The sequence below is a fragment of the Penaeus vannamei genome, chromosome 14 (genome assembly GCF_042767895.1).
Source record: "Penaeus vannamei isolate JL-2024 chromosome 14, ASM4276789v1, whole genome shotgun sequence".
Classification (NCBI taxonomy): Eukaryota; Metazoa; Arthropoda; class Malacostraca; order Decapoda; family Penaeidae; genus Penaeus; species Penaeus vannamei.
Window position 1 is genome coordinate 44,436,425 of NC_091562.1, and position 15,000 is coordinate 44,451,424.

The 15,000-nt window shown below is 37.6% G+C and overlaps 2 protein-coding genes across 7 annotated transcripts in view; one reads left to right on the forward strand and one right to left on the reverse strand.

Moving 5' to 3' along the window:
* LOC113809805 (sin3 histone deacetylase corepressor complex component SDS3) overlaps positions 1-3,070 on the forward strand; it is a 12,878-nt gene extending 9,808 nt beyond the window's left edge. Inside the window, exons 5-9 of one of the 2 annotated variants that reach the window (XM_070130035.1) lie at positions 942-1,049; positions 1,501-1,672; positions 1,980-2,061; positions 2,308-2,392; positions 2,576-3,070. In XM_070130035.1, coding sequence (XP_069986136.1) covers positions 942-1,049; positions 1,501-1,672; positions 1,980-2,061; positions 2,308-2,392; positions 2,576-2,674 — 546 coding nt within the window. In that variant the 3' untranslated portion in view covers positions 2,675-3,070. The remainder of the gene's footprint in view (positions 1-941; positions 1,050-1,500; positions 1,673-1,979; positions 2,062-2,307; positions 2,393-2,575) is intronic. The other variant, XM_070130036.1, reaches the window with a different exon arrangement.
* A 716-nt stretch (positions 3,071-3,786) lies between these two features.
* Positions 3,787-15,000, reverse strand: part of LOC113817382 (GA-binding protein subunit beta-1) — a 25,122-nt gene continuing 13,908 nt past the window's right edge. For 3 of the 5 annotated variants that reach the window (XM_070130031.1, XM_070130030.1, XM_070130034.1), the window contains 7 exons: positions 13,220-13,351; positions 12,078-12,168; positions 9,273-9,347; positions 6,849-7,003; positions 6,283-6,562; positions 4,190-4,368; positions 3,787-4,016 (listed from right to left, as the gene is read on the reverse strand). In XM_070130031.1, the coding sequence (XP_069986132.1) occupies positions 3,978-4,016; positions 4,190-4,368; positions 6,283-6,562; positions 6,849-7,003; positions 9,273-9,347; positions 12,078-12,168; positions 13,220-13,351 (951 nt within the window). In that variant the 3' untranslated portion in view covers positions 3,787-3,977. Of the gene's footprint in view, positions 4,017-4,184; positions 4,369-6,282; positions 6,563-6,848; positions 7,004-9,272; positions 9,348-12,077; positions 12,169-13,219; positions 13,352-15,000 lie in introns of all 5 variants that reach the window. The other 2 variants (XM_070130032.1, XM_070130033.1) reach the window with 2 other exon arrangements.

Consider the following 15,000-nt stretch of genomic DNA (forward strand, 5'->3'; position numbering starts at 1 on the left):
TACCTTTTTATAAGTTTGGACATGCTCTCACACAAATTTTAACAATATTTCTGCACTTAACCCTTTATGATGATAGATACAAGAGAAGGTGCACAACTTGGAATGATGTATTTTAATTTTAATGGTTGTATGAATATGCTAAATGAGTTAGGAATGTACTGATGATGGAGTGATTTATTAAACTTCTACATTTTTAATGAAATTATGAAATTTAACCCAATGCTGCTTGGTATGGTGTCTAGATAGTCATGCCTTCAGTGACTTTTGTTAACTAGTTGCATATTCACACAGATCGCTCCGCAAGGGCTTAGTCACCAATAGGTCAATCACTAGTTTGACCTTCCTTGCCTGTTTACCCTTTTCTTTGATTTTTGGAAATGTTTTATTTTTTTATTGCTTATAGTATTAATAACATTATGATAATTATAATATCAATAATAATAGTAATAGTATCAACATTAATAGCATTGGGGAGAAAAAAATCCTGAAAACTCAAGGAAGGAAAAAAATTAAGTGAGGTCATGTTGATTAGTAATTGGCTCCTTGGTGGCTGATCCCTTGTGGAGCCTTCTATGTGTATAAACATTTCACAAAAGAATACTACAGTGAACATTACATTTTTTTGGCGGCATTGGATTAAAACGCTTTATGAATTTGGAATGCACTGTGGATAAGTTCTATGCTTCACATCCATGTTTGCAAAATAAAAGGTTGATTGCATTTGCATGAATTTTCATAAGGCTCTATGTGTGTGTGCTTGCATGAGCATGCACGCAGTACTGTTACACAGACTCACGTTAGTGTATATAAAATCACTGATAAATAAGGAATGTGTTGCCAGCATTTTAAAAAATGCTTGTTACTCGCAAACAAGCTCTTCATACCAGACAGAAAGTCTTGGGTGTCCTTGGTGAGTCATACCTTTTATAATTCCATATCAGACAAGATATGGAATGGTAAGGGAGTCACCAAGACGTTTATTGGCGAGGCTTAAAAATCTGGCACCAAGTAGACCCCTAAGCCAAATCCTGAGGCCCAAAATTGATGCGGTGAGTATGCCTTCATTAGGGTCACGATCTTGGTGTGTTCAGAGGGAGTTGTGCAGTTGATGCTTTCAGTACATCTGTTTTATTTTTTGGAGGTTCTCAGGGAGAGCAGTGGAGGGTAATAATAGTTTCTGTGGCATTAGATCAAGGTAAATGAGGTTAGAATCATTGAATAAATTCAAAATAGAATTTTGTACTTTTTCACTCTGCCGCATTCTTTGAAATGAGAATAACGAATGAATCACAGCTGTACATTTAAAACAATATATTGTTTTCATGAAATTCATCTTTGACTTTATTCTGATTCAAAGCTTTTTTTTTCTTTCTTTCTTTTTTTCTTTCTTTTCTCTCCATAAGAATAATAATTGAATGTACAGTCTCAGTATTATACTCAGGCTATTATGCAGTCACAGGATGAATTCTCATTCATAACACTGCATTACTTTCCTCACAGTATAAACCAGTTTCAACTCGAAAGCTGCGTCGAAGAGGTAATGAGCCTGCACCCATTGTAGAAAAGCGGCGCAAACCTGTTTCTAACACACTTCAACTCTTGCTTGAAGAGCGTGAGGTAGATGAAGACTTGAAGCTCATCAACAAGAGCAAGCTCATTAATATGAAGAAAAGTAGGTTGATTAGAAAACTTTTACTGTCTTCCCCCCCCCCTTTTTTTTACAATGGTTTTATATGATTTAAAAATATTAAATTTGATGATAATCCCACTCTTAACCTTCTCTTCCTTCTACTTTTTCTTCTTCCTTTCCTCCTCCTCCTTCTCTTCCTCCCCCTCCTTCTTTGTCTCCTCTTCCTCCTCAAGTTCTACTTTTTTTCTTCATCTTTCCCCTTTTCCTTTTCCTCTATCTCTCCTTGCGTCTCCTCCTCCTCATGATGATAATGATGATAATTAACTTTAATAATTTGTTTCCATTTCAGCCTCACCTGCCATTGCTCCTCCTGAGCTTATAGGAAATGAACCAAAAATTGAAAATGGAAAGCTCTATTTTGATAAAAAATGGTGTGTATCGCACTGTGTTTTTGTGTAATAAGAGTGGATAGTGTTGTAAATGTTACTCTGATATTTTTAGATTAGAGGTTTCTTGTCAACATTTATTGTTTCATTGCATGATTTGATGGCTTACATAGGAATGGTTATCATACTTAATTCCATTCTGGCAAGAGAATAGTAGAGTAAATATTTTTTTCTAATGAAAATAATCAGCTCTAGTCATTAAGGAAAATGAGCTTTTTTATTCCTTTATAGGTTTCATAAAGGCCAAGCTGTGATGATTGAGTGCAAAGATGGTACCCGATTCAATGCCATTCTCACTGTTGCAGGGAATGATATGGTAAGTTTCACCTTAGACATTTTTTGTTTGCATAGCAGCTTATTGGTTTGTTTTATTCTAGAATGCGTTTGCTCTAAAACTTTTATAAATTGAGCAGTATGGAAGCAACAACAAACATATGATCCATATATTGTCTTTTATTTTTTGCAAAGAAAATTAAGAAAAAATCTACTTCTTTAACAGATCATGGTTAGGAAAGTACCAGACAACATTCGCTTGAAAATCACCCTCGCCCAATTGGCACATGGGAAATACTTGGTGCGCCGTAGGAGTTCAACGTGACAAGCAGAGGATGTGTATGCTGTGGGTCCAAGCTTCTTTTAAACCAGACCATGAGTTTTTCAACATCATTCTGTTGACACACTATGTGCAATGCAAATGGATTTGCAGTCATATTCTGATTTGGTGTGCCTTTCTGTTCAAAGAAAACTACACAAGTGGAGTAAAAGGAATCTGACCTTATTGCAGTTCAAGTCGTATGACATAAGTGGTGGATATTGAGAACTCAGGTTTCAGTATTACTTAATATGGGAGTCTCTTTCTGCCTTTACCTTACATGTGAAGTACAACAGTAAAATTAGATTTAATGATAAAGGGACTTGAAATGCATTTAGACTTAGGCAAGATATTTTTATTGTAGCACATTAAGCCTTGACAGAATTAAATATGAATTTATTACAGCCCCCTTTTATTGAACCTTTTCTTCTTGGGTTTCAAATAATTCCAAAAATGTAAGGAATTTCTTTCAAAATTTAATTGAAAAATAAGAAAATGGTTTCATCACTTGTCATATCTATTAATGTTATTATTATTGTTGTTATTATTACTATTATTGTTATCATTGCTATTATTGCTTTTATACACCCAAAAAGCCATGCCCGTTGTTATGGTAAGGGTGAGCTTCAGAGACGGCGACTGAGGCCAAGTGTTGGGGATCTCCCCTACCTAGGACCTCAGCTCTCAGCTCAACCAATTAATTTCAGACACTATTTTCTTTTCCTCTTTCCTTTTCCCTGTCTTCTTCAACCCTACTTCTATCTGTCAACAATATGCAGAACTGGATGGGTTGGGCTTCACACCTAGGCCAAGCAGCTGCCTTACTTCCTGGCTTCGTACCTTATTTGCTCAGTCCAGTACTTTCTCCACCTCGAGGAATTTGTCTCGACCGGAAGAACGGACACCCAGAGAATATATTAACAGGCACCACGCCAACAGGACAAGGAGTCGCTGGATATAAGTTGTTTCGTCAGGCAGACCGAGGTGGCAGCAGAAGAAGCAGACCAGACCTAGTAGACTGGGTGAGGTCACCCTCCACGCCTCGGCTCTCAAGGCATGGGGTACACATACTCTGCTCACTTGTTGTGAGCAGGAGATAAGGAGACACAAATGCTCAGTTTGAGTTAAACTCGGTTTATTAACATAGATTCGTATAAATATTAACATCATTACCAAATATCAACAATATTTTCTTCTTGTTCCTACTTCTACATTTTCTGTTGAAATGTACAAATATCAAATCATATAGCAATAAAGTGTTGTCAAACTTGAGTTTATTCCAGTGTAAATGGTACAGTGATGCTCAGTACTACAAATTACTTCCTCTTGACACATCCACACTCAGTACCTGAAACAGTTATTAAATAAAATCTAGAAATTCAGTGCTTTCTTAAAATGTATCCATTTGAGTTAAGTGACATTATACCAAATAATTAAGGATAGTCTTCCAAAATCAACATCCACCAATAACACTTAGTATCAGATAAGAGCTGCTCAGATAATTATATCTCATTACCTTACCTGTCCTGAGACTTTTGCCACAGCCTTATTTTGAGATGCTAACCCTTGCCCTGTTTTTGTAACAAGCTGCATCACCTTCTGTCGTTTTGGCGCAGGTGGATTCTGGCCTGTGTCCAATTCATTCAATCTTTCCTCTGCACTGGACAACACTTGCAGTATGATGGGCCCATTTGTCTCACCTGAAATATTATACAAGGATTTAAATATCTGGTTATGAAGTAAAATTTCCCTCATTTCATTCACAATATTAGAATATATGTACATATTTTGAATGTAATTAAAGAGCAAAGCAAGAAATCTATCTTTATTCAGATTTCTTAATAAGTTCAAAACATCATAAACTTTTCTGCAGGGCACTGCCAAGTAATAAGTTTGATTTTCAACTAGTTGCTTTACCCCTAAGATCTGGATGCCATTATGGTCCCGTCGTGAAAAAATCTGGGTCAAGGGCTGCGTGATGTGAAAATGCTATCATGAGCGAAGGCCAGGTTAACAGAAAAGACTCGCCATGAATGCACAAACCTCTTGGAATGTGATTTGACTCATTTGGCGCTCAGAAGGGGGCTTTAGCATTATTCCCATCGATAAACAAATGTGGAATGTAAATTTCGTTAGCTGCGACTGGGAGAGCGCCATTTCCATGCCCAACACATTCCTGGTTATGTTATTTTAATCTACTATATTTACCATTTGCTTCTAGAAGAGTGTACAGTACATGTAATTTGCTATCTAGTAATGACAGAGGTAATTCACATATCACATTTAACCCCTATGATCCGCACGATGAGACCATCCTGTTTGGGGCTGGGTGACGTATATGCCATTATCAGACAAAATGGCCGAGGGTTGGGTAACACCAACTTGCCGAAGGCCAGGATGATGGAAAGGCTCACCACAAGTGCTCAAACTTCTTGGAGTGTAATTAGACTCATTTGGCATTTAGAAGGGGGCTTTTGCTTTATTCCCATTGATATATGAGTGTGGAATGTAATGTGTGTAAGCCATGGCTGGAAAAGCACCGGTTCCAGGGAGGACACCATTTCCATGCCCAGCATCATATTCCTGGCTGCTGTGACCAGCATCACAGGTTGTATTACAGAAATTTGAAAATAATAAAAAAAAGGAATAAATGACACAAATGACCAAATGTTACTTTTTTTTTCTTCTTCCACTGAGGTATTTATTACATAACAAGATGATATGGAGTCTATGGAAGGAAAATAATATATTACCATCTGGATAAAGTAAATCAAAAGACAAATATGGACATTGGAAAATGGCAAAGCTAAAAAAGTTTATGCAACAACTTTGCAAAGGGGAGTCTTGTCACCGCATGAGTGTTCGTACACGCCCAGCCTACGTGCCACATGCCTGGGATTGCACCCACTTATGTAACCCATTGCCCATATTTCCAGACCTGTGATTGGTGTGACACAATTGGATCCAATGAGTTAATATATTTGTGAAAAATCTTCAGTAGTCCAAAGCAAATGAAGGACTGTAAGCATCACAAGGTTTGCATAAATGTATACTAGTTTACATGACTGTCACATCATAGGAAAATTTGGCTGAAGGCCAGGGTATTGGGAATGATTCGCCATGAGTCGACAAAACTCTTGGAATAAAATTAGTCTCAGTAGGCATGTAGGAATGGGCTCTTGTATTATCTGCACTGGTAAACAGAGGTGTAATATATCATCCATGAGCCATGTCTGGGAGAGTGCCGGCTCTAGAGAGGTCACTTCAATGCTCAAGATCCTATTCCTACTTACTGTGACTGGTGTCACATGAGGTTGTTACAGAATAATTTAAACCACTACTCAAACAGCAAAAAGTTACTTAATTGTTATTGCACAGAATTGTAAAAAAGAAAAGAAAAATTGTCTATTACCATCTTGATGCAGTATATCAAATGACAGAGATAATAATATTGCAAAGGGGAGGCAAGAAGTCTTGATACCACAAACTAGAGTTTATGTGAGCTGGACCTACAGGCCACATATCCAGGAGATTTATCACTCATGGAAGCCTACTGCTTGGATTTTGGGTCACGTGTGCTGTGAGGCAGCTACATCCAACAGAGTATTACAAACCTGTCAAAGCAGCATACTGCTCAGGACTCAGTGTTATGACCTGAGTGACTTCTTGATTTTCATCTGCAATCTCTTCTACTATGCTTTCTACACCTGAAGTTGAGAGTAGAGCTGGCAGGCATGGTGCTGTCAAGGTAGATGATGAGTATGAAGCCTCGTTCTGCTTGTTTTGATTTTTGGGGGAGTTGGAGTTTGAAGTTGTACTGGATTTTGTAGCTTTATTATGATCTGTATTAAGGTGATCTTGCTTTAATGTGGCTGTTGGAAGTAAAGGCATTTCCTGTAAAGAAGTTTAAATAAAAATCAGACAAACGTTTTTTCATATGGCTGAACATTTGCCAAAGTTCCTTTTTTCCCTCTTCTTTTTCTTAAAATAATTCAATCACCCACCAATTCCTGTCATATCAATCTGAAACCAGGAAACTGCAATATGAGAATCAGAATGTAACTAGCCTTTGGTAACGGGAATCCACTTGTTAGTATTTTCTCCATTTTCTCACCTATATTGGGGTAAACTAGACAACTCACAAAAATTGAAGAACATATAATTACAAAACTCAACAAACCTGTTTAATCAGTTTTAAAGCCTGTCTTCCAGCTTCTGTAAGGTGTAGTGTCTGACCATGTGCTACTGCTGACGTCACTAGAGTTGAGGAGTCATCTACTGGAAGCAGAGCAGCTTGGGCTTTCAGTAGTTCTAAGGCAGCTGCACTTGCTACATCTGCAAATTTTGTTTCATATAATAACACATGCTGCAAGAAATTACAATCATATATATATATATATATATATATATATATATATATATATATATATATATATATATATATATATATATATATATATATATCCCCCCCCCCCCCAAGAAGTGCTAGTTATTTACTGCATTTTCAGAGAAATCATCAGAACTTCTCAACATATCCTCTGCCCCTACATTCTAAGCATCTTTCCATATTTCACATTATTTAAGTATTAAAAGGCACCTTGAACACAAATGTATAAATATTCTAACATTGTAAGTTAACCTGCTAATCTAAGGGGGGCTTATAACTGATGTCTCTCACTTTGTATATGCAATGCTTCATGTTATTAGTAAGGTCGATTACAGGTTACAGTGATAACAAAGATGTTAATAATTATGCAAACCATTTAAGGAATATATTTTTAAAAAGTAGTAAGACTTGTGTAGTAAAAGCAGGGCTGGAATTTTTATAACTAAATCCAGCATCTCGTTATCTCTTCCTTAAATTGGTGGGGGAAAAGCGTATACAACGGGGTGAACTGCAGCACTCAAATACTTCAGCCCTCTTCCTTATTCTGACCATGGCTACTCCTCAGCTTTTTCATTGCCTTTCTGCCAGTTTCTGTCACTCATTTTGCTGCCCTCATTAACAAAAGCATGCACAACCCACATCCATCATGCTAGACCACCAATGACCATGCCCCTTGTACTCACCAAGTGCAGTAACAATGAGATTTATGCAGTGGATATGAGACAAGTTGTTGTGGAAGAATACAACAAGAATGCCTCTCAGTTGAAGACCCACCAAGCTGGTATGTGTTTATGTATGTATATACATGCACACACTTAGAGATTTGACTCAACAAATCTCCAACAGCTCCTTTTCTCTTTATGTAAACCAATAATAATCTTGTGAAATACACAAATCAAAGATAATATACCTTCTATCCACTCTTGACTAAGCTATAGAAGATATATTATAAGTAAATAAGAAATGATATTTAGTTACTAAAATAACTAAAATACACAATTAACCTTTGCAAAATACAAAATTGTATTTTACAACTGAAGTATAAACAAAACAAGTAGAGGAATGAATAAGAGTAAAAGGCTATATATGACTGGCCAGGTGTGAAGCTAGCAGTCTGTGGAGGCACTTGACACAGTGTCTAACACCAAAAGTTTCATTCCTGAAATGTAGTCATCCCAGACCTGCAGACTGGCATCATTATTAGTTTTTCCAAGAACAATTTTAACCAACTACTGTTGGGGAGGGGATGTATGTCCATGCCATGCCCACTGTAAGTTTAGTTTATTAATTGTCTTTACATATAGATGGCTCCACAAGTAGTAAGTCACCAATGAGCTAGTTGTGAGCATTACTCATCTCACCTGTTTATCCTTTTCCTTGATTTTTGAAAATATTTTCTGATATATTATATTGCTGTGAACCCAATAATGTTGGGCAAAAATTATGATTGTTGAATACGATCATGGGTTTATTGGCATGCATCAATAGTTTCCCCAGTTTGTGCCCAGTTCGTTCAGTGGTTTGCAGGCAATATTAGGCACCTACAAGCTTGTATTTTGATACAATTTTTCAAAATGTCAAATTTTTAACCCACTAACAATGGCTGTCCCACCTATGAGACACCCGAAAAAATAAACATTGCTGGGCATCCCACCAGTGTGATGTTGTATCGGGGCTCGCTCCGCGCGGGCAGAGTCTGGGCCAGCCCCGCACGCTGATTTTGTAGCCGCCCGGAATCTTTTATTTTCGGCTTCAAAATATACCAGCGTTAATGGCCTAAAGGTTAATCTTCACTTTAGGTACTAATGCCAAAAAGGTTTTTCCATACAAATGATGCCCTTACTATTGGAGAAAACTAGCTCCATCAGAGAAGCCAACAGGGAAGGGTCTTGTTTGATGCCACCCGCTACTTTGTCCACAACAATCATGGCATGCATGTACATGCTACCTGGCGGGAAGTGGTTAATAATGGAAATACTTTAATGTCTATAATAATAAGAGCATTGATATTGATAGCATTAGGTTGGGGGGAGACTCGGGGAAAGGTGAAATCAGGTGAGATCATAAGGTCTACTAATTGATTTCCTTGTGACTAAGCACTTGTGGAGCCATCTATGTGCAGAGACATTTCACAAAACAATACTACAGTGAACACTACATTTTCCCAGTGACACTGGGTTAAAACTATTTATCTAAGAAATCCTGTGTAAGCCTTACCCTCAGAGCCCTCAGATCCCTTTGATGTAGCCTCTGCTAATTCTGCCAGTGTTGCCAGGACTGATGTGTTTTGATCTGTAATTTACACAAGGACTTTACACAAGGACTCTTCTCCCATTTGTTTCTACCCTCTATCTTTGCTTGACATATTGCACCTAGTTTAATCAGATACATAACATTAGGGCAACATTAACAATGTGAGATTCACCTAGGAAAGAACTTCAATTTTTTCTCAATTTTCTTTAACCCCAATGATCTGGATGATATGACCATTATATCATGAAAAAAAATTGACTTGAGAGGCGGGTGATGGGAACATTGAGAACTAGGCTGAAGGAATCTTGCCATCATGAGCATCTTGGCTTGAAACCCAGGTAACAGGAATGACTCTTAACAAGTGCACAAAATTCTTGGAGGGTGATTAGACTCTGTAGGTATTCAGGAAGGGGCTTTTGAATTATTTCCATTGATAAACGAGTGTGGAATGTACCATCCATAAGCCATCACTAGAAGAGCACCAGCTCTGGGAGGATGCTTTTCTACACTCAGGAAACTATTCCTCCCCACCGTGAACAGCAGGGCAGGTTGTATTACAGAAAATTTAATTTAAATTGAGTTATGGACTATCTGGAGAGATGCTACAGAGTCATATAAGGAAAACAGTCTATTACAATCTGGATAAAACAAATAAAATTACAAAAATAGACAGTAAAAAATGTCAACAAAACTAAAAATACCTATGTACAAAAAAAGAAAATAACTTTGCAAAGGGAAGGCTTGGAGTCTTGTCACTGCACACAAGTGTTCTTGTGAGCTGGCCTATAAGCCACGCACCTGTGAGTGGCTGCTCAAGTAAGCCTAATGCCTGTATCTTGGGCCATGTGCAGGCAGTGGAGCATCCACATCAAAGGGGTTAATAAGAGAATCACATAGGCCCGTACTTTTAAAACCTTCGCCAGTGCTAGAGATCGCCTGGCGAAGCTAAGCCAGGCGAAATTCTGAGTGAGGGAGGCCTTACTTTTAAACCCAACGTTCGCCAGGGCGGGCGAAGGGATCGCCAGGCGCTAACATTTTGCATTCTCGCTAAATCTAGCGCAAATTTGTTTACATCTGCAGTGCACATAACATAACCTAAACTTAATTTTTAACCTCGAGAGAAGACGAAAGTGTTGTTTCCGTAAAAGTCTCATTTTATACTATAACAAAGGAGTTAAAATTTAACTTTATGGTACAACAAAGAAGTTGAAAATAACTTTATACTATAACAAAATTAACTTTATCTTTTTGCTATACTACACTTTATACTATAACAAGGTTAACTTTATGGCCTGTACTTTTAAAATCTTTTGCCAGTTCTGGCGAAAGGTTTCGCCGGGCGATCGGGAATTTTGTACCATTAAAAGTTTGCCAGGTGAACTTTCGCCTGGGCGGCGAACAATCGTATTGGAACAGCCAGGCAAAGCAAAGTCGCGAGAGCCCTCCCTTTCCCATGTTTAAATACCATTTTCTTGCTTTTAAATTATAAATTAGTAACATCTTTACGTATGATATAATGTAGGAATCACATTGTAATTCTAAAATATTTTAAAATCATAATTTATTATGAAATAACGTATATACGTCGTTTTTTCAAGACCTTCGATGTTCCAGTCGAGAGCTTAAGACATCAGCTGTATTCCTACCCCCCTACCCCTACCCCCCACCCCTGAGATGACTTATTTAGATTTAGGTTGTTGTTATTTTGGTTGTAAGGATAATGTTCTTTTCACAAATGTTACCAAAAGTGTTTTGACGATGGCATGTTTACTACGGGCTATAGAAATATGGCTGTAGTGCTCCACCGCTCTATAATGAGGCGTGTCTAACCTAACCTAACCCTTGTATCCCAACAGTTAACTATTTTATATCGGTTAGGTATAGTAAAATTATTAATTTTTAACTCCTTTGTATAAAGTGAGGCTATTACGGATATAATATTATCGTCTTCTCCCGAGGTTAATAATTAAGCTTAGATTATGTTAGGTAAGGTAATATATATGATATAAGGAAGGTAAGGTAAGGTAATATAATATAAAAAAATCCCTGCTATGTGCCAACAATATATATTTACTTATATGTTTATATAACACACTGCAGATGTAATAAATTTGTGTTTCTCGTGTTTTTTTCATTCGCCGAAGCGCTAGATTTAGCAGGAATCCAAGATGATAGCGCCTGGCGATCCCTTTCGTTCGCCAGGCCTGGCGAACACCTGCCTTGGTTTTAAAAGTAAGGCCTCCCTCACTCAGATGTTTGCCTGTCGAAGCTTCGCCAGGCGAAAGCCAGAATTGGCGAAAGGTTTTAAAAGTACTTTATACTATACTATATCAACTTTATACTTTTATACAAAAAATAACTTTATACTTTAACAAAAGAGTTTAAAAATTACTATTTTACTATTCCTAACTGATATAAGATATTGAACTGTAGGCTTACAAGGGTATCATTAGACACGCCTCATTATAGGGCGGTGGAGCACTACAGCCAGGCATGATTTTAATAGTACGAAATTCCGGATCGCCCGGCGAAACCTTTCTCCAGCACTGGTGAAAGGTTTTAAAAGTACGGGCCATAAACCTTTGATCCTCTGACAAGCAATAAATACAATTAAATCAATTGTTTATGAATTATCTTTATTCTTTACTGAGGTGAAACATCTAGATGGGCATTTACAACGCAATAAAGTATAAGAAGAAAAAAGACAAAGAAAAAAAATTTGCATATCACATGATGATTTCAGCATAATGACACAAAAGGAAAGCTCACCATCTGAGTCATCTGCCAGGATGGAGTGAGGTAGATCACCCTCCATACTAAACCTTTCTTCCTCCTTCTCTGCCTGGTCTTCCACCAGTTCCTTAGGTGAAATGAAATGGAATATAAAGCTATGAAGTAATGAGGAGGCCCAAAACAAAAGGAAAAATTATGTTTTAGTAAAAATGATTTTGCTTATGGTATGCTGAGGGATTCAACTGTAATCATCACTAGGGGCTATATCAAACCATATGAAAGTCTAACCCTCTTACAAACAGTAAGTTTCCGATAAGCTTCAGCATGGTTTACTTATCCCTTTCTCTAACCTGCCTAGTTGTTGAGTGAAAATCCAGATAAGAATCAATCACATGCACAAATTTACAAGAAATCAGTAAATGACATATTTTGAAAGTGACACATTCACAATTATTTAAGATTATGGAGATTTGGGCAAAAATCTCATTATTAGCAAATAATTTAATACAGCACCATGACAATATCAATTTTCTTCTCCACAATCTGGATTTTCTTCTCTACGATCTGGAAAAATCTGGGGCAAGGGCCGGGTGATGTGAACATGCCATCATCGGGCAAAATGGCCGAGGATCAGGTGACATGAACTTGCCGTCATGAGCAAAGGCCAGGGTGACGGAAAAGACTCATCATGTGTATGATTTGACTCATTTGGTGCTTAGAAGGGGACTTTAACATTATTCCCATCGATAAACGAATTTGGATAGTAACGTGCGTCCTCCATTTCCATGCTGTGCTTCATATTTCTGGCTGCAGTGAAGCAGGTTGTATTACAGAAAATTTAAAATTACAAAAAAATATGACATGACTCAAATGACCAAATAACTTTACAAAGGGGAGGCACAGTCTTGTCACGGCTCATGGGTGTTCACATGCCTGGCCTATGCAGCACATGACCAAGGTGTTGGCAACTTACGTAACCCACTGCCCATATTTTCAGCACCGTTATTTTAGTGACACAACCGGATCCAAAAGGTTAAGACCTGACTATTCTAAATCACTTCTAATGTAACACAGCTAAATCTAAATATAATGATGCTTGATCCATGGAAACACTTCACAATAGAAAATATTACAACAAAATATCATCCTATCTGTAAAAAATAATCTTCAGCACTCACTTCTTCATATTCCTCTGTACAAACCTCCTCCGTCTTGCACACAACAGGAATAGAGTTCAAGTCATCTGTGACATTTAGTGAAATTGATTCCACTGCAACTGCCTCCTCCTCTTCTTTGTAATTCACACCTTCCTGAAAATTAAAAAGCCAATAATGGAGCTGAGTATCTTTACAAGTCAAGCATTTAGCACATGACATCATTTACTTACATGTGGCAAGTATGAGAAAAGCACAAAAATACAGTTTGGGAAAGCTAGTTAAATTATAATATATCACACTGCTGTAGCAGAAACAGATCAAATAAATTATAAGCAGACAATTCAACCCAAAAGCTATGATCAAAGACATTCCAAATCCATGTATCTATCAGTTTACTGCAAAGAAACAGCAATGATAAAGGCACTTCAATTTCAAGTCAGAGGAACTAATTCATCTACCAGTTTCTTATCTAACTGTAAATGCTTATAGCATTTACTTCCTTTAGCTACTATCACTGTATGCAAGAGAAATGTCTCACAAATAAATGTCAACTTCAAGTTAATTATTAACTACTCCTTTAACTGTTAATCACAACTGTTCTTCAGCTCACTTGTGCAATTGTGCAAATTAACCTCAATCTTTAACTTTTATTGTAAACAAATTTGTTCTTTCAAGTTCAATTTGATATTACACATCAGCAAATTTGTATCTCTTGGGGTAGGAGGAGGTATAGAGAAGAGGGGAGAGCTCTGTGGCCTTGATGCTGGCAAGTCTTAAGCCGGTGTTTACCAAACTTTTTCGGGTGCAACCCTAAAGACAGTCTTGGCCTAGGCTAGCAACCCTAAATGTGTGAACATGTAGTAATATATCCAACCATTTTCTTAGTAGTTATACTTGCAGATGGATATTATCTTAGGTTATTCTATACTTTTATAGATTTATAGTGCCAACACACTGGATTTCAATAAACAAGTGTTAATAAAAAATATTTAATTTTACTGACATATCCAGCAGTGGATTTTTTTATTCTTCTTTAAAGGCCCTCTGACGACCATCAGTCAGAAAAACTCTGGTGACTCTCATTAGGGTCATCACCATGGGGTTGGGAAGCACTGTCCTAAGCAGTACACTCTTTCTATCTCATTCTCGAGGAATGTTGAGGCCGGAAAACAATTTGACATGTTTAATAGCTGATAATCTATTGATGCAACTTATTTTTAAGACACAATTAACTAACATGCTCAACTGTGGCAGTTTAAACATTTGGCCAAATTCATTTCCAGTGCGTTCATTTTCAGAGGAAGGTTCAGGGTTACCAGCATGACTTACTCCTTTGGAAAGGATCGATAGATGTTGAAATTCATCCCCCAGCTTAACCCCTTGGACCTGAATGACGATGCGGTCACGTCATGGATAAACAAGTTGAGGTGTGGGTGACAAATTAAAACCTAGCTGAGGGGAGGGTGATGCAACCACCACATCATAAGAAAATTTGAATGAGGGGTGGGTGATGTGAACATCCCGTCATGGTGCTGGAATAGGAAGAGAGGGAGAAAGTAGGAGAGAGGTCTTTTTATTTGCAACACGAGAATTCGGGCTGGTGTAGGAAGAGAGGGAGAAAGTAGGGGAGAGGCCTTTTTATTTGCAACACGAGAATTCGGGCTGGTGTAGGAAGAGAGGGAAAAAGTAGGGGAGAGGCCTTTTTATTTGCAACACGAGAATTCGGGCTGGTGTAGGAAGAGAGGGAGAAAGTAGGGGAGAGGTCTTTTTATTTGCAACACAAGAATTCGGGCTGGTGTAGG